General features: G+C 36.1%; 2 protein-coding genes across 5 annotated transcripts; one reads left to right on the plus strand and one right to left on the minus strand.

The window, feature by feature from the left end:
* Positions 1-4,130: 4,130 nt before the first annotated feature.
* LOC125221400 (protein NETWORKED 1A-like) lies at positions 4,131-11,233 on the plus strand. Of its 4 annotated transcripts, none has more exons than XM_089062113.1 (6): positions 4,131-4,399; positions 4,957-5,011; positions 5,193-5,261; positions 5,352-5,521; positions 5,769-9,769; positions 9,902-11,233. In XM_089062113.1, the coding sequence occupies exons 4-6, from the start codon at positions 5,419-5,421 to the stop codon at positions 11,084-11,086; spliced, it is 5,289 nt and encodes a 1,762-aa protein (XP_088918239.1). In that variant the 5' UTR covers positions 4,131-4,399; positions 4,957-5,011; positions 5,193-5,261; positions 5,352-5,418; the 3' UTR covers positions 11,087-11,233. The 4 variants fall into 4 exon arrangements, with proteins under 4 accessions (XP_088918239.1, XP_088918244.1, XP_088918235.1 ...); XM_089062118.1 differs by having other exon boundaries at positions 5,193-5,257; XM_089062109.1 differs by lacking the exon at positions 4,957-5,011.
* Positions 11,234-11,645: 412 nt separating this feature from the next.
* On the minus strand, positions 11,646-12,997 carry LOC125198060 (Leucine-rich repeat (LRR) family protein). The gene has a single exon (XM_048096517.2). The coding sequence runs from the start codon at positions 12,976-12,978 to the stop codon at positions 11,848-11,850; it is 1,131 nt and encodes a 376-aa protein (XP_047952474.1). The 5' UTR covers positions 12,979-12,997; the 3' UTR covers positions 11,646-11,847.
* Between the last annotated feature and the right edge of the window lie 5,494 nt (positions 12,998-18,491).

The following is an 18,491-nucleotide window of genomic DNA, read 5'->3' on the forward strand; positions in this document are numbered from 1 at the left end:
ATATTTTATTCTAATGTAGGAGAATATAGATAGATACTCGGATTACTTAATAATTATTCCCTCCGTCCCCGATTAAGAGCACACTTTGACCGGGCACGAGTTTTAAGAAATATAAAAAAAAGTTGGTTGAAAAAGTTAGTGGAATGTGGAACCTATTTTTTTTTTATATTGGTTTTATAATAAAATGTGAGTGAATTGAGTTAGTGGAATGTGAAACCTACTTACTATTAGTGTGACTCTTAATTGGGGATGGACCGAAATGGAAAAGTGTGACTCTTAATCGGGGACGGAGAGAGTAATATATTAATAATAAAAGATTTCTACTATTTTGAATCAGAATGTTGAGGAAGAAACCAAAAAAAAGATCTTACATGTTTTTTTATTTGTTCTTTATAGTATTGAAGATTTTTTCCAGCTGGCTAGCTAACTTAATGAGCTTCTTTATTAGTTTGAGAAATTTCTTTTCATAGAAAAACATAAGGCATAAGAGGAGAAAGTGAAGCTTTAATGAGAGGGCAGAAGGTCAGATTTCCGGCCATGTTCTTTAATTTGTTTTTATGAAAAAGCTGATTGAAACAAACTAGCTAGAGAGCATATAATGTTCGATCGTATTACTTCAACATGCCCAACTAAGATCGTATATATTCTTGTGGGGCAGAAAAAGTATATTTTAAATCCGCTAGCTAGGGAGGATTAATGTCTAATTATATTATAATTTAAGTCCACTCAAAATTAATAATACTGTAGCATTTTAATTTTCAATTCAACCAGCACTAATTATCATCCCAACTCCAAATATTAATCACTTATGAATTATTGCCATCAAAGCATAAGACTATATTAGTGGCGAATCCAAAATTTGGAAATAGAGGAGACAAAATATAAATAACTCCACTAGCTTAGTTAAGGACGGACATGACCTACTATTTTCGATCTATCGAGTGATGTAGAAGGCAAACGGATGGAACAAACATACCAATTTAACATCCGGATAAGAGGAAATTAGTCGCACAGAGGGGGCAATTGCCCCCTCCCGCTCCCGTAAATCCGCCATTGATGTATATTGATTAGTCATGGTTAAGAATTTGTTAGTATGACTATAACTTACTAATGATCATTCATCTCTAGCTTATCATTATAGTTCATCAATCACATCAACTTCAAAAGCTTAGGACTCCCTCCGTCCCAAAAAAAAGTCACACTTTTCTATTTAGTTTATCCTACAAAAAATGTCACATTTTCATTTTTGAAAAAAATTCTCTCTCATAGGAATATAAAAATTATATTTTCTCTTTCCATTTAACACACAAAATAAAACCTCCTAAAATCATGTGCCGTCCCACAAGTGTGTCATGTTTTATGGGACGGAGGGAGTAAATGATAGTGTAAAGTATGTTGAAAGCATTGCTACACATCGTAGTATGGGTAAGTTTGTCCGAATATATATGGGTTTCAACTTTCAAACACATAAAAAGATAGTGATATGGGATATATATATTTTGTCAGAATATAATTTGATTTCATAACATCCAAGCTCACACAAAATCTATAATTGATAAAGAATCTCCATTTGATTTCATAAAATCTGGAGCTCGAATGTCCAAAACACACAATTTATCTCGCACTATTTGACCCATTTAACAAATTCAGTAATTACGTACTAAAAAATTAAAATAAAAAGATGACTAAGTCCCTCCTCCTCCTCCCTACCATATAATTCTAAAAATTTGTTATATAGGTGGTCTATTATTCGGTAAATAACCCAAAGTTAGACCACTACCTAAACAATAGTATTAATTCAAACGGCATTATGAAATATTAATCCAAACGGCATATATAGTTAATAAATTGAGGGTTCAATAAGTCAAAATCCTACCGACTTTTTCCATCTTGGGTGCTGCTCTTTTTGCCTATAATTAGTTTTAAAGATATGGCGGTCCATTGCCTCGTTATTTAATTTTGGTTACCTAAGTCTATGCTAATTTATTTACAATTAATGCCACGTATAATTAACCAACTCATCTACTTTTGTGGCCTTTTATTCAATCTCTAGACCGAATTGGTTTCATTTCCTTTTTCTTTTTATACATTAGTCGGCAAATAGGTGGATAGCTTGTGATATTACATGCGACCAAAAAATTCATCTCTCAAATAATAGTACTTATAATAGTACAATAATTATACATCTAAAATTACGTGATCAACTAATTTAAATGTACTATAAATTGCTTAAAACTTACACAAAGACATAAAGTACGTAGATAAAAAAAATAGTTCATGCCCGTTGAGATAAACGATTAGCTCTATATTTTTGTGAAAACCTACATAATTTGCATGGCCTAATATTTCATTTTCAATACTTGTCGTATAATCTAATTACATGTTGAAAATGTTTTGGTTATCATATTAATTAGTATAGTAGATATTGGATGGCTACCATTTGGAATCAATTGGTTACCTCTATATATTTCTTAATAAAACGTTGTCAATAAGGCGATGGAATTGTTTTATTTTTCAGAAATTTCCAGCAGAAATATAAACTTAATTATAAAAGAGTGATGCAATTTCCCCCTAAAAAAGTTATACTACAATTTTCTTTTTAAATAAATAGTAGTAATATTTTATTTTTCAGTTTGCTTAACTATCAATATCATTACTTTTTACACGGAAGAAAAAAGAACAAAAATAAGGAATTTTTTCTTAAAAGAGACTTTTTGCATATTATGATTTATGCGTCCTTTTCCTTCTTAGTAATAGATCTTTTCAATAATATAAAATTTTAAAACGGATATAAAATTCTATTTTTTTTTAATTCGGTGTGCCACTGTTTGGAATAGTTACATTTATATTGATTTATCAACAACACTTTTTAAGAAAAATTTGCTAGAATCAATGCTGATTTAATTGAATCATCGTCATATCGTGTTATTAACTCATTATAATTTACTACTTCTATATAAAGAAACAAGGTTTTGATTAAATTGAATCAATGCACATTATTGCATTTTCCCACTAATATCGGTAATTATATAAATCAACGCAACATGAATAACCCAATTCAAAGGTGGTAATTGTTTTTGACTAATTCAAATTGTTTTATCTTCCAAGTATTAGAGCATCACTATAGGTGGATGCTTTTTGGCGGACAATTTTTTTTATTCCATAGTTCCATTTTATTTGTCAACAACCACAAAAAAAAGTGTCCGCAGCAATAGCGGACACTTTTTAGTGGACAAATTTCACTTTATTGTTTTTGTTGTATATTTTAATTCAATTACAATTAAAATTATCGGACTATAAATAATAAGAGAACGAGATAATAATAAAATTAAAAAGTGCGATGAGACCAAATATTCGTTGTATTCATGGATACCGAAAAATTACACAACGAACATTTAAAAAAAACATACAAAAACAAATAAAAACACCATCCGCGGTGTGAAATATTAAATGGGTGTGGAGTGGAAAACAAATTGGGGTATTTAAATAAGCCAAAAAATTTAATATTAAATTCGAATTAAAAAAAAAAAAAGGCAAAAGGCGGCGACCGCCGCGGCGGTGTCGCCGCCGCGCAATAGGTAGGCGCGGCGGCCGCCGCGCTTCTCTCTTTAACGCCCCGTCCTCGCCGCAAAGCCGGCGAACTTCGGTCCGCCCCAGCCAATTCGTCCGCCCCGGGGCGGACGCCACCCCCGCTATAGATCGCCGCGGCGCCACCGCAAACGGGGCGGCCGGCGCGCCGCCCCTATAGTGGATGCTCTTACATATTTCTTCCGTCCTATAAAAATATACATTGTTTCCTTTTTAGTCTGTTGCACAAGATATGCATTTTCCAATTTTGGAAACCTTTTTTTTCTTTTTAATGATGTGAGTCTCATTCCCCACTAACAATACTTTAATTATTTTTTTCTCTCGTCTCTCTCATACTTTAACAATTTTGTATTAAAATTTATGGCGAATCAAAGTGCATATTCTTTGAAGACGGAGGGAGTAATGCTTAAAGCCTTTAACCATTTGGTAAATTTTGAGCCAATCCTAAAGTAAAAAAAAAGGAAGAAATACTCCTTAAATATATCCGTTATCAAAATCATATGTAGCGCTAATTTTTCGCATTTCTTTTTTTATTGTGTAGATACACGGTATCTGTATGTAAAGAAAGTGATAGGCTTTATCTCCACTCTTTTACAGAACTCCTTCACACTGACAAAAAACCAAAGACTGATAATGCTAATGACCCTTCAAAGATAAAGTGAGAGAAAGGAGAGACAGAGAGAGAGAACAAAGTTGCAGAAGTTGGTGAGAGAGATAGAGAGAGAGAAGATAAGCAATGGGGTGAATGTGAAATCTTGCGGCTGGGGTGTGATTGTCGTGACAACAGCTGCTGTTCAAGTTTCTTAATTTTGTGAGTTTTACTTGTAAAAATTTGATCTTTGTTTTATTTCGGATCAAGATTAGTTCAAAAGATTCAATCTTGGAGTTTTCTGAGACCCCCATTTTCATGAATGGCTTGATACTGTACCCATTTGATTGGCTGCTCTGATTTTTTGTTTTTTAGTTAAATGCTTTGTGTTAGTTTTGATACGGTAATAAATCATGTGTCTTAGTTCAGGAAGTTGTTGATCTGTGTTGTCAGGGATGACTTGTGTCTGTTTACAGTAACGATGAAGCTCATTGCCATGAAAAAGCCATTTGCTTTGTCAAAACATTTCCTCAAATTGAGTTTGAGTTCAACATATTTTGTTTCTAAAATTGCATATTTTCCTTCTGTGATCAACTGTTTCTTTCATTGCACTTTATCTTTGTAGCTTCATTGCTTGTTCATGGATATCAGTTGTTTTGTGTGTTCCAAAAGCATATTTTTGTTGATGAAACATCCAAATTTGCAGCCCTTGGTTCTACATAAGATTTCTTAGAATGTTTTTGCTATTAAGAACTTCACTTCTATTATGGAATTCTCAGTTGTGTTTTGGCATTTGTTGCTGAGGAAGTGGTTTGAAGTTATTGGTGTTATTAGGTATATTATCTTTTCAACCAAAATTTATGATCAATTTCTGATTCACTGGTTGTGGGAAGATCAACGAGTGGATTGTAAATTATTTTGCCTAATTTGATCTTTATATGAATGAAGTCTACACCTGTAGTTTGCTTTATGCATGTGAGGTCTAAAATTTGTCATATTTAATTCTTTGGCTCAGGTTTTCTTCCACAAATTTTGCTTATAAGTCACTATAGTGAACTGCATTTACCAGTTCCTGATCAAGTAGGTAATCCAGATCCCCTTGTTAAAATTATGCATCTTGGATGTTATACGAAAATTGTCGTTTTTTTACTGTCAGTCATTTTTGGGATTGCAGAGCCTAACATATAAGGAGCAGATTGTTTGAGGCTGAACTAGAGCATTACTTGCTCTCTGCTGCAGTTATGGCAGCCTTATCACGTTCAGAATCGAGACGGTTATATTCTTGGTGGTGGGATAGCCACAACAGCCCTAAGAACTCTAAATGGCTCCAAGACAATCTAACAGGTGCATTTTTTTTTGTTATGTATCTTTGTGAATAGATTTACTATTCAAGATTTCAGCTTTTGTGTATGTTTTCATGTAAATTTCTATATCTGCATGTGCAATCTTGAGTTGTTTCTTCTATCCTTTGAATGGAAGATCATTTCTCTATATAGTACTAGCAATGTGATATACCTCATTAAATTGGTGGTATTAGTAGCTATTTTTCTATTCTGGTGTATCTACTGATCTGTGTTTCATGATGTATCAGATATTGATTCCAAAGTGAAATTCATGATCAAGCTACTTGAAGAGGATGCAGACTCGTTCGCAAGAAGGGCCGAAATGTACTACAAGAAACGTCCTGAGTTGATGAAGCTAGTTGAGGAATTCTATAGGGCGTATCGTGCACTGGCTGAAAGGTACAATCACGCGACAGGGGAGCTGCGCCATGCCCATCGGACCTTAGCAAAGGCATTTCCTGACCAAGTACCTGTCGATCTGATCGAAGATTCCCCTTCAAAACCTCCTGGCACACCTGAAACAAGAATAGTTCGTGCTTTGTTTGGCACGGACGACATGCATGGGATTAAAGAGGATCAACAAATGGGAGACGAAGAAGATTTGAAATATATTGAGCAAAGCACAACTTTCAATGATCAAGTGCAGAAACTTTCAACTGAGAATCAACATCTCAAAGACGTTGTTGCGAAGGAGACTGGAAGAGCTGGAGAAACTGAGAGTGAAGTTGAGAACTTGAGACGGGCCCTTGCTGATATCCAAGCTGAGAAGGAGAGTGTTCTTGTCCAGTATCAACAGTGTCTAGCAGAGCTATCAAGTGCCGAGAGGGAGCTCAACAATGCCAAGGATGACTCTGTCGAGCTCAATGAGAGAGCTAGCAGAGCTGAGATAGAAGTCCAGACGCTGAAGGAAGCTCTTGTTCAGTTAGAGGTTGAGAAGAATGCTGGACTCATTAAACACCAGATGTACTTAGAAAAGATAACAAATTTGGAAGAGAATCGCAGGATACTGGGAGACAAAATCTCTAGATTAGAGCGTGAAAGCGAAGAAGATTTTAAACAATGTCTGGAAAAGATATCGATTCTTGAGAATCTGATCACCATTCTTGAGAATGAGGCTCGACTGCTCAAGAAACAAGCTGAGACAGCTGAAAACCAAGTCTCTGAGCTTCAGCAGTCCCTTGCAGATCTCAATAAGGAGAAAGAAGCTTCTGCACTGCGCTACAAAAGCTGCTTAGAGACGATTTCCAAGCTCGAGAGGGACTTGGTGAGTGCGAAAGAGGAAGTCAAGCGCCTCAACAATGATGTTTTGATTGGAAATCTGAAGCTGAGGACTGCTGAAGACAAGTCTATCCTGTTGGAGATGTCAAATCTTTCACTGCAAACTGAGGCAGAGAAACTGGAAAAGAAGATTGCTGCCAAGGATGAAGAGCTATCCCGTAAACAGGAGGAGTTGGAGAACCTCCAAACATGTTTGCAAGATGAACACTCACGTCGTGCAAGTGTCGAGGCCACTCTTCAGGACCTGCATTCTCAATCTCGAGATGATCAGAGAGCTCTGAGGCAGGAGCTGGAGAACGTGCTTTGCACTCTCAAGGACTTGGAAGCAAGAAAACTGGGACTTGAAGAAGAGATTTGTCAGGTTCGGGAAGAAAATCAAAACCTGAGTGAAGCAAAATCATATTCGATGGAGAATATGCAGAAGGAAATCCTTACCTTGAGGGAAATCAAGGAGAGACTTGAGAAGGAAGTTTCACGCCACACTGACCTAAGTAATTCTCTCAAGCAGGAGATAACGCGCCTAGAAGAGGAAATTGAGGGGCTGAATAGGAGGTACCAGGCTTTAATCGAACAAGTTGAAGCAGCAGGTCTGAGCCAGAAGTGTGTGGTGAGTTCGATAAAGAGCTTGCAGAATGAGAACTCAATGCTGAGAGAGATAAATGAAGAGGCAAGCGACGAGAGACAAATCCTGTCGGATAAGCTGAAGAGCATGCAAGAACTTCTGGATAAAAAGGTGGTCCTAGAAAGCTCCCTCTCGCGCTTGCAGAGTGAGCTGGAGAGCTCACAAGGCACAGTTAAAGCATTGCAAGAATCTTCCCGGTTTCTCCAAGGAGAAAAGGCCACATTTGTGTCTGAGAAAGCTTCTCTTCTGTCTCAGTTGAAGGCTATGACGGATAATATGCACAACCTATTGGAGAGAAACGCGGTCCTTGAGAATACCCTCTGCAATGCAAGAGTAGAACTCGAAGGTTTGAGGGAGAAATCCAAGGGATTGGAAGAGATGTGTGATTTTCTTAAGAATGAAAGATCACATCTTTTGGAGGAAAGGAGTAGCTTGGCAACTAGGTTGGCAACCGTCGAGAGTAGACTGGAAACCTTGGAGAAAAGATATACAGGGCTGGAAGACAAGTGTGTGAGCCTTGAGAGAGAAAAGGAGGGTGTGCATTGTCAAGTCGAAGAACTCAAAATTTCATTGTTTATGGAGAAGCAAGAACGAAGTTCCTCCCAGCTCCAGAGCAATACCAGATTGGCCGGACTTGAAGACCAAATTCGTTTCCTGAAGCAAGAAAATGGCTGGAAGAAGAAGGAATACGAGGAGGAACTCGAGAAATCACTAAAAGCTCAGTTTGAGATATCTATCTTGCACAAATTCATGAAAGATATGGAAGAGAAGAATTGTTCCCTCATCATTGAGTGTCAGAAACATGTTGAGGCGTCCAAATTGGCTGAGAAATTGATCTCGGAGCTGGAGAATGAGAGCCTCGAGCAACAAGCGGAAGCTGAAGTCTTGTTGGATGAAATCGAGAGGCTGAGATTGAACATATACCAGGTGTTCAGGGCGCTTGAAGCTGAATCTGACTGTCACCCTGAGGATAAGATTGAGGGTGCTGTCCACCATATTCTTGGAGCTATTGAAGATATGAAATGTTCCATCTTGAGCCATGAGAATGAAAAGCAGCTGCTCTTGGTCGAGAACTCGGTTCTCCTGACTCTCCTCGAGCAGTTGGAGTCCAAGGGGATGGAATTCGAGTTGCAGAGGAAGACATTGCAACAGGAGTTCAAAACAATGGGCGCTATGGCCAAAACAGAAAAGGACAAACTCCAAGAGCTGAACGAGATATTAAAATCCGATGTAAGTGAGAGCCGCCAGCATGTTGCTATACTTGAAGCTGAATTGGAGAGTCTTACTCTTAAACAAGCTGATTTGCATAAATCATATGATGCTTTAGAGGAGGCGTACTTGCAAGTGAATCGAGATAATACAAACTTACTTAACAAGTTTTCTGATCTAAAGGAGGAGAAATATAAGGTAGATCAGCATAGCAATGCTGCTCTACTTGAATGCCTAGCAACAGCTAATGAATCAGTTGTTTTTAGGAGCTTTGTTGAGGAGAAGGCTTCACAAGTAAAGTTACTTCTCAGTGATCTGAATAGACAGCATGATATCAATTGTGGCCTTGAAAGAAAGATGTCTGCATTGGTAGAGAAGCTGGAGCTGCAAAACGCAGAAAACGAACTCTTGAAAGACACTGTTCATAAATTGGAAGGAGAGATGCAAGGGATGAGAGAACACAATGTTGAGATGAAGAAGGAGATTCTGAGTGGTAAACATAGTTTGCTTCAAACAGAGGGAAAGCTCTTGGATGCAGAAACGAAGCTTCAAACTGTTGAAAATTTCAACCTACAATTGTGCAGAACAGTGGATGAGCTGATGACTGATGTCCAAGAGTCAGTTCAGATGAAGGAGACTCTCGAGAAGGACATCACCCGGCTGTCCAAAGCTAATTCAGCCCAGAGGGAGGAAATGGAGAGCCTAAAGGCGATGAAGATGAACTTTGAGAGTGAGCTTTCCCAACTCCGTGAGCAGGTGGAAGAGAACACCATTAGAGAACGGGCTTTGTGTTCAGATCTCAAGGAAAAGAGCAACGAGTTTGAGCTCTGGGAAGCTGAAGCAACTGCATTTTATTTTGACTTTCAGATCTCTTCTATCCATGAAGTTCTGTTCAAGAACAAAGTGCAGGAGCTTAGTGGAGTATGCAGGAAACTTAAGAATGAGAATGCTTCAAAAACATCTGAGATGGAGCAAATGAAAGGGCAGATTAGCTCGATGGAGAATGAAATTACCGGGTTGAAATCACAACTATATGCATACAATCCAGTTATAGCTGCTCTAAGAGATGATATAATGCTTCTTGAGCACAATGCACTTCTTCAGATGAAGCTGAAAGCATCCCGTAGACACGAGACAGAGGTATCAAACTCTTTCTCTCTCTCGTTAGTAGATCAATTCATTTATTTTTTTTATAGTAGTACTACATTTTATGTTATGTTGTGAAAAAATATTGACTTTCATGCTTGTTAATAATACAATTGCATCTTTCAGATTCTCGAATTCGTAGCAGATGACTCTGAAACAGTTGCTGAAGATTCATCCCTTGTTAGCTTACAGAGCTTGCAGATGAGAGTGAATGCAGTTGGGAAGTTGATGGAAGAGATGAACAAGCCGGCAGCCCTCAGAAGATCAATTTCCAAAAGCAAGCAAGAATCTACATCGGGTGAGCTGGAGCAGGTGAAGTCACGTTGTTTCTCGGGCAGGGACAAGCACGAGCACAGCCGGAGGAAAGGGCCTGGAAGCGAGGCAAGCAACACTCCCAAGCTGCAGAAGATAAAAACCAAAGCCTCTGAAGCAAAGAATGGAATGCTGATAAAAGACATTCCACTTGATCAAGTCACGAGCGCCTCACTAAAAGCGATCCGCAAGAAAGGCAGTGGGAGGGTAGACGATCAGATGCTTGAGCTGTGGGAAACTTCCTCGGGGAGAAGAGGAGGAGACCTAACAATTGGCGAGTCGCTTAGGAGGTCGTTCAAGACGACTGATAAGGACATAGTGTACGATGAGTTTGAGAACGCGAAACGCATGTCTGATCCCCCCTTCACGGATTCTGACGCAGAGAAAGAGCTGGGCGTGGACAAGTGCGAGGTCTCAAGAAGCAGCAGCAGTAGTGAGCTGAACAGAGAAGTTAGTGGCAGGAGAGTCCTTGAGAGGCTCACCTCCGATGCCCAGAAACTCGAGAACCTTCAGACAACCGTGCAGAACCTAAGAGGCAAGCTGGAGACCAACAGAAAAGGTTATAGAAAGGCCAAGAATGTTGATCTTGAAACAGTTCAAGAACAGCTGCTGGAAGCAGAGGAAACAGTAGTGAATCTAGTGGATTTGAATGGCCGGCTTGTGAGGAGCATCGAGGAATGCCCTTCCCCTGATGGGAAGGCGTCACCTCAGAAGAAAGAGGCTGTCAAGACGCGGAGAAGGAAGGTGACAGAGCAGGCGCGAAAGGGGTCTGAAAGGATCGGAAGGCTGCAGCTCGAGCTTCAGAAAATCCAGTACATCTTGCTGAAGGTGGAGGATGAGAAGAACAAATCTAGGAACAAGTTTCTGAAGAGTAAAACCATCATCCTGAGAGACTTCATCTACAACGGAAAGCGTAACAGCGGGAGGCGCAAGAAGGGCCCTCTGTGTGGGTGTTTTAGGCCTTCAAGTTCAAGTAGTAGGAGTGGAAGCAGCCCTTAGTTTTTTACAGTATTATTCTTTTTTTACCCTTTGGATTGAATAGAAGTTTGCTACATGTATTTTATCTTCTCTTTGATTAGCTGGAGAAGAACTGATCTCCTTATTGTAGATGCTGTCTAATATTTGAATAAACTGCTTCTGCTATCACATATATGTCTAGTGTTTCATTTTTGTGCTTTGTTTTGGCCTCTAACTTAATGGCCTTGGATTAAATTAACAATAATTAAGCTATACTTAAATTTAAAGTATATTTGCAAAAGTGTTTCATCCTAACTTAATATTAACATGCTATCAAATGGATAATTTGTGAAACTAGTGTTTAATTAATGACCACCAATAGCTCTCTTGTCATTTTCTTGAAGTTGACCTTATTATATTTTAGCCTTCAAATAGTAAAAGGCAACAAAAACAATTCAAATTAGCTACTTGACTGATTCATTACAAGTAATTCATAATTGGCTGCTGGAGGGAAAATCTTTGATTTCTTAAATTATTTTTAATCATGTAGATAGTCTGCACAACAACCACTAATAAAGAAATGGAACAAAACAGAAGCCAGTAATCTTGCAAACATCACTCACCAACACAAAATTGGTAGTATCACAATTAAACCAAATGGTCCAAATCAATCATATCTTACATGTCACAAATGATTAACAATTTAACATTCCAATAATCACGTTATTGTTTCTTCTTTTCTTGTCAAATTATTCATAAAAAAGTAAAAAACAGTAAAAAAAAAAGTGATCATAGATAGTAGATTAGTAGTGGTGTGGCGGCGGTGGCGGCGGCGGAGGAGGAGGTGGCGGAGGACTTCGCCGTGAGCAGCCAAAGGAGCCGCAATCGACGGGGTGTGAATAGAAATCATGACATTCTTGTGAAGAGCGTTGCTTAGGTCGATAAGGAATGCAATTTTTGGTGTCATCTTTATCCTTGAGCTTCAAGCAAGAGTGATCCTCGCCGCAGAAGTAGTTATCGGAGTAAGTGAAGTTCTCGAGGCGCGGCAGCGTGCAGATGCTCGCCGGAATCTGGCCGGAGAGCCTGTTTCCGGCGACGTTGAGCTGCTCGAGGCTCTTCATCTTCCCCATCGACTCCGGCAGGCTCCCGACGAGGTCGTTCTCGCTCACGTCGAAAACCGTCAGCTTCGTCAGCTCCCCGATCTCCTCCGGCAAGCAGCCGCGGAGGCCGGCGTTCATCAGGATTATCTCGTTCAGCGTCGCCGCCATCTTCCCGATCCCCGCGGGCAGGCACCCCCGGATGTCGTTGTTCGCGATGACCAACACGGAAACCGTCGAGTTCCCGAGGTTTTTCGGCAGGTTGAGCTTGAAGCGGTTGTTGTTTATGAAGAGCGCGTCGAGTTTCAGGTCGAATAGCTCGTCGGGGACGTCGCCGGAGAATTTGTTGTACCGGAGGTCGAGGAATTTGAGCTCCGGGAGGCAGAGGACGACCGCCGGAAAGTCGCCGGAAAGTAAGTTGTTGCTGACGTCGAGCTCGTAGAGGAGGCGGAGGTGGCGGAAGGAGGCGGGGAGGGTGCCCTTGAAGCGGTTGGAGTTGAGGTGGAAGACCGCGAGGTCGGTTAGTAGGCCGAGCTCCTCGGGGAGCGTGCCGGAGAGTCGGGCGTGGTTGAGGTCGATGCCGGCCACGGTGGTGGTGTGGGGGTCGTCGGGGGCGGGGGCGCAGTAGACGCCGGTGTAGGAGCAGACGTCGTGGCCGTGCCACGTGGCGGTGATGTTTTTGGGGTCATCGGTGATGGTGTGCTTCCAAGCTTGGAGGGCTATCAAGGCATTGGAGAGTCTAGGGTTTGGGAAGTAGGGTTTTTGTTGGTGAGATGGATTAGTGATGGAGAGGATTAGTGTGAGGGTGATTAGTAGTAATGGTGATGGGATTTTCATTTTGTGATGATTTTGGAGAGTTGAGATTGGGAGGGGTTTATATAGTAGTGTGTTGTTCGAGATTAGATGATTAAATTATGTTTGCAAATGGATCAACATATCTTAGTTTCGTAGTAGTATAAAATTTGTAGTGTGTGTTTGTGATGGAAATTGTGGTTTAACTATTTTTAAAATCATCAGTTGTTGGTGATTTTGGCTAATTGAATGTTTTGTACTACTAATTTTGAAAAAAATAATGGGAATATGTAGCTAGTGGATTAAAATAATATGTGCTTGACTTCATCAGAAGGTGATGAGAAAGAAGGGATAGTTGTTTTGGAAGTTCTTACGTAGATTATTTAATTAATAAAGGGTGTTAGCAATATTGAAAAGGCAAAAAAACGGATGAAGATTGTGTTATGATTTCACCAGAAACACGGTGTTTAGTTTCGGTGGCTCTATCAATTAATTCTTAATTAGTAAAATTGATTTGTGATTTTGGAGATTTTTAATTACATTAAAATCGAAACGAAACAATTTTTGAAAGACTTGTTCTAACAATGGTCTCTCACAAGATGCCAAAGAGGCCACAAATGTATATGCAGGAATCTTATTACTATATATGTTTCAACACCTACATTATGTCTCACGTGTTACACTATCAAATTTATTTTTTTTGAAATTGAACTAATAGTACTCCATAAAACAACCTAGTTGGGTAACCAAAATCCTGATTGATAATTAAAAAATTTAAGCTAAATCACACAAAAATGAAATTCGAAGTAAGAAACGGCCGCGTAGGATTACAAAAAAACGAGAGATGATCTCAAATACAAAAATGTGGTTTGAAATATAGTAATTCATTATATACTTTAATAGTAACATGAAATATATATGAATAAGATAAAACACAGTATAGTAGTCGAACCTTAAAAATGTCTTTGGGTAAAAAAATCCAAGTAGCTAATTTTATGAAATTTACAATTACATGTATGATAAATGATAAGTACAGGCTTCCTGCCTTCACCTAGAATAATATGTTGGTTGAGAATTTTAATGTTGCCATAATCAAGCAATGAAGTTTGGTTTCTCCCCATTATTATATACTACTACTATATAAACATATCCTAATTTCTTGCATTCATCGACAAAGAAAAAACTTGTCGTTGTATTTTTATGTTATGATTAATTAGAAGCTTACTCATATGTTTACTATGTAGTAACTTTTAATTTTTATTATTTCTACATTAAATATATAAGTACAATAAGTAAAACCTGAATATAAAAATGTTAAATATACTAATTGCTTAGTGTTTTAGTTTGTTAATTATAAAAAGTGTAAATAATTTTAAGGGACATACTAAAATGGAAATAGTTGTTAGTATTTTTAAAAGACTGAGGTAGTACTAATATTTATATGGTTATGATGTAAATGTATTGCCAAATAGTACTATAATTGAGATCGCTATTTTTCATTTATACTTGGTAAATTATTATGCAACTAATCATGTAATAAAACTATTGAACTTTATAAGTGTAAATTTAAATAATGGAAGATCATTTTCTTGAAGTGTTGGGTTGATCAAGTCACTGCAGAAGTAATTTCATTGGCTCATACGGTTTCACCAACTATGAGTATATATAATTTACGTTTGCAGTCAATAATATGAAATCCATATTTGATGTCAAATTGTTCTAGAAAATTGAACTTTATCGAGTTATATTTTCTTTAATAGTTAGTCGTTGGATGTGAATTTGTGAATATAAATTTGATCCATTGATAGAAATGGTCGTGTAGAAACTTGAAGACAGCCTGGCAAGTGAATTTCATGGCTGGAAAGAGTCAATTTACCATGATCAAAATAGCATGCTCAAATTGGTTTTGTATGTATTTAATTGTGTTAACTATAATTTTGCTCTTGTGACCCCAAAAACATGTTTATTTAAAGCCCACTTGCATGTGGAAACTTGTCGAAGTCAATCTTGTGGAGTTAGGTTGGAATATTTCAAGAAAAGCTACAAAAGAAAATGAAATGCATAATAAAATATGGATGGTATGGTATGTGTAATTATATATGAAGATTATGAGAAATTAAGATTATTATGATCCATATAAGAAACTACAAATAAAACTTGAGTTATATTAATCTAATTTCTTCACTCGTGTTGCACCATTTTCTACATGAACAACAAAATTTTATACTACTATATAGCATACATGCATACTTACAAGAAAAAAGTACTCCATAAAAATGTTATTATAGTACTCCATAAAAGAATAGTCAATTTCATTTCAGAGAAGTTTCAATTTTATTTTAAGGCAATTCAGTTTAATGCAGCAAACTGTTCATGTTAAACTGAGGAAATGCCAAGCACCAGAAGCACAAATTCATAATTATGACAACTGTTTGATGAGTTAATTATATTAATTGGAAATTAATATGCAATGTATATATTATCTATCACAAAAAATAATAAAAATGCAGTTGATGAATTAAAACTTGAAAGTCAACTGCGACATTAGCAATATAGAAAACAATATCTAATTAATATTCAAATGAATTCATCAGCAGATGCACTAATTATATAAAGGTGGACTAATTAAATGTTTGGATATGATAGCTTTGATTGCTAATGACGCGATTTTTTGGCTTATAAGTTATTATAACTAATTAATCCAAAGATCTCTTTAACTCATAATTAATGGAGTTGTTTTATTTGGTATAAATTACGGGCAGAGTCAAAAAGAGAAACTAACGAATATAAGAAACATCTGATATATTATGAAGCAACCAATTGCAAAATTGCTAATATCCACCAGTGGATTTTCTAAAGCATGAACTCATCTAGGAAAGCTATTTGTATAATGTGACAAAAAATCAGTTGCTAAGTTATGTTCAGTACACATGACAAACCACAATTGACTTGAAATTATGGAGTAGGTCACATACCTTTTGCACTATGGAGCATCAATTAACAGAGATGTCAAAACGTCCTAGAATCATAGCGACTCCAATAAGGCTATCACTCTCCACTTCTAGCTTCCAAATTCCTCGAGAGTTTGCAGACTGTAATTCATAGAATAAGCAACAAACTCCTGCTGTCAAAATGGAACACATTCCAATATTATTGACAACAAAATCAAACTTTCATACTTCGAGCTCAACACAAAATAAACCTTCTCCAAATGCTCTTCTCGAGCTCCTCCAAGAGAGGCATTTGTATTCATTTTTACAATATCACTCAATATTGATAATTTGTTTCATAATCACTTTCATAATCACTCAATATCACACAATATCACGCTGTATTCATTTTTACAATATCACTTCTCGAGCTCCTCCAAGAGAGGCATTTGTATTCATTTCTCGAGCTCACGAGGCTCCCATGCTTATAATTTCTGCCGAACTAGTTTCCTCTATATACTGAGCCATATTGATAATTTGTTTCATAATCACTTTCAGACTTACTTTTTCCTCTTTGAAAACAAATCCACACCGTTTCTTCCAAATGTACCAACATCCAACGCCAAATAAAGTACACGACTTAAAGGATCACCTCATACTTTTCCTACAACATCTCCTACTCACGTGATCCTCACTGCCACCGATCACACTTTTAGAGCTAATATTTCGAACCAATTAGTCAAGCTCAAGGACTTGTCAAAAAAGTCCTCCGTTCCACCATGCCTTAATTACCAGGCTAGATCATGTTCGCGTTGCCTCCGAACAATCACGCAATATATGATAACCACTCTCAAATATATAACCACACCTACAACGGAACTTGTCGAAGAACGCTGTCTTCTGGCCAACTACAAATGCTTCATTAATTTATGACTTTGATTTAGTTTGTGTTTTTCTTTCTATACTCTATTTTGTTACTTGTGAAGTTGAGATCATCGTATTTGCTGTATGTTAGTACAACAACATTTATTACTAGTTGTTTTTGTTCCTTATTGCCCTTTTCTTTTGTTATCAGTATGCTTTTGATATTTTATTAATTTTATTATTATTTGTATTGTTGCTGCTTTTGACGAACTCTATGGCCATGTTTGGTTGACGGGAAAGTAAAGTTGGTAAGGAAAATGATTCCTGGGAAAATGAATCCCGGGAATATGATTCCTAGTAACTTTACTTTCCTGTGTTTTGAAAATATCAAGATTTTAAATTTATATTTAATTTAAACACCAAACTAAAAATATACTTATTATTATTTATTTATAAAAAAGAATAATAACATAAATTCTTAATAAACTATTAATTACAAATAATAATTATATTATTATATTTATTATTACAATGGATAGTTTAAATACGGATTATTTATCATAATATAAAATAATACATATAATTATAGTTTGAAATATTATACTCATTTATAATAATAATAATAATAATAATAATAATAATAATTAGTATTATAATTATAATATTTAAGGATGTTATAAGTGAATAAATTTAATAACTGAAAATTACACTATAACTTTATTGATTAATTATTAATTTATAAAAATAATAATTATTATTTATCATACGATTTATATTATATAATTATATTTAAATTATTTAATAAATTATTAATTATTATTATGAATTATTATAAAATAAGTTATAATTATGATAATTTTAATCATAGTTATTTATTTTCTAAAATTAAGTAGTATGATTTATATTTTTAAATTATTTTTAAAATATTCTAAATAATAATAATAATAATAATAATAGTAATAATAATAATAATAATAATAATAATAATAATAATAATAATAATAATAATAATAATAATAATAAAACTATACTATATTGCATTATATATGTAAGAATCCTAAAACTGGGAAAAAGAATAACTAAGAAAAGCTAGGATTCAGAATCCTAGAAAATTGTACTAAACTTTTCTTGTTCTCGGATTCTGATTACTTTTCCAGTTTGATTAAAAACTGAAACAAACACAGGAATTTAAAATTTAAGGAATCAGATTACTTTCCCAGACAGAATCCTGACAACCAAACATGGCCTATATATTTTTATCAGCTTCTGGCATTGAATATTTATATTCCTAAAAAACATCGATATAATGTAAAAAAAACATTAGCATATACTCCATACATAAAGAAAGCATGGTCCTTAGTAGTATATACTACCACATTATTACTGATATAATACTCCACCGTCCCATTTTATGTATTGCATTCATATTTAGATAATAACCCATTGAAATAAACATCCAAGATAAGATGCCCAATTCATCGAATTTTCAATATATTACTTAAATTGTTGTAAAAAAAACTCATATCATCATTACAAATCATAAACAAATTACTATATCAAATTTTGAAATAAAAATTTAGACTATACTCCAATACTAAATCAAATTTATTTTAGTCGTCGAAAGCATATATATGCTTGCAATGGAGTGAATTAGTTGTTGAACCAACCTAACCAAATAGTAATGTATGAAATTCTTAGTGGCAACTTTTTTATTTATTTTTAGATAAAAATGGCAGGTTTAACGTAGTAGTGAGTAGATTGAGA

The sequence above is a fragment of the Salvia hispanica genome, chromosome 1 (genome assembly GCF_029641045.1).
Source record: "Salvia hispanica isolate PSC_SH4W2 chromosome 1, Shi_PSC_v1, whole genome shotgun sequence".
Taxonomy (NCBI): Eukaryota; Viridiplantae; Streptophyta; class Magnoliopsida; order Lamiales; family Lamiaceae; genus Salvia; species Salvia hispanica.

What these genes read in the sequence shown, in the direction of transcription:
- LOC125221400 (XM_089062113.1), top strand. Translation starts at nt 5,419, where the DNA reads ATGGCAGCCTTATCACGTTCAGAATCGAGACGGTTATATTCTTGGTGG. An exon ending in GCTCCAAGACAATCTAACAG is followed by an intron (nt 5,522 to 5,768) that starts GTGCATTTTTTT and finishes ATGATGTATCAG; the next exon opens with ATATTGATTCCAAAGTGAAA. An exon ending in CCCGTAGACACGAGACAGAG is followed by an intron (nt 9,770 to 9,901) that starts GTATCAAACTCT and finishes TGCATCTTTCAG; the next exon opens with ATTCTCGAATTCGTAGCAGA.
- LOC125198060 (XM_048096517.2), bottom strand. Translation starts at nt 12,978, where the DNA reads ATGAAAATCCCATCACCATTACTACTAATCACCCTCACACTAATCCTC.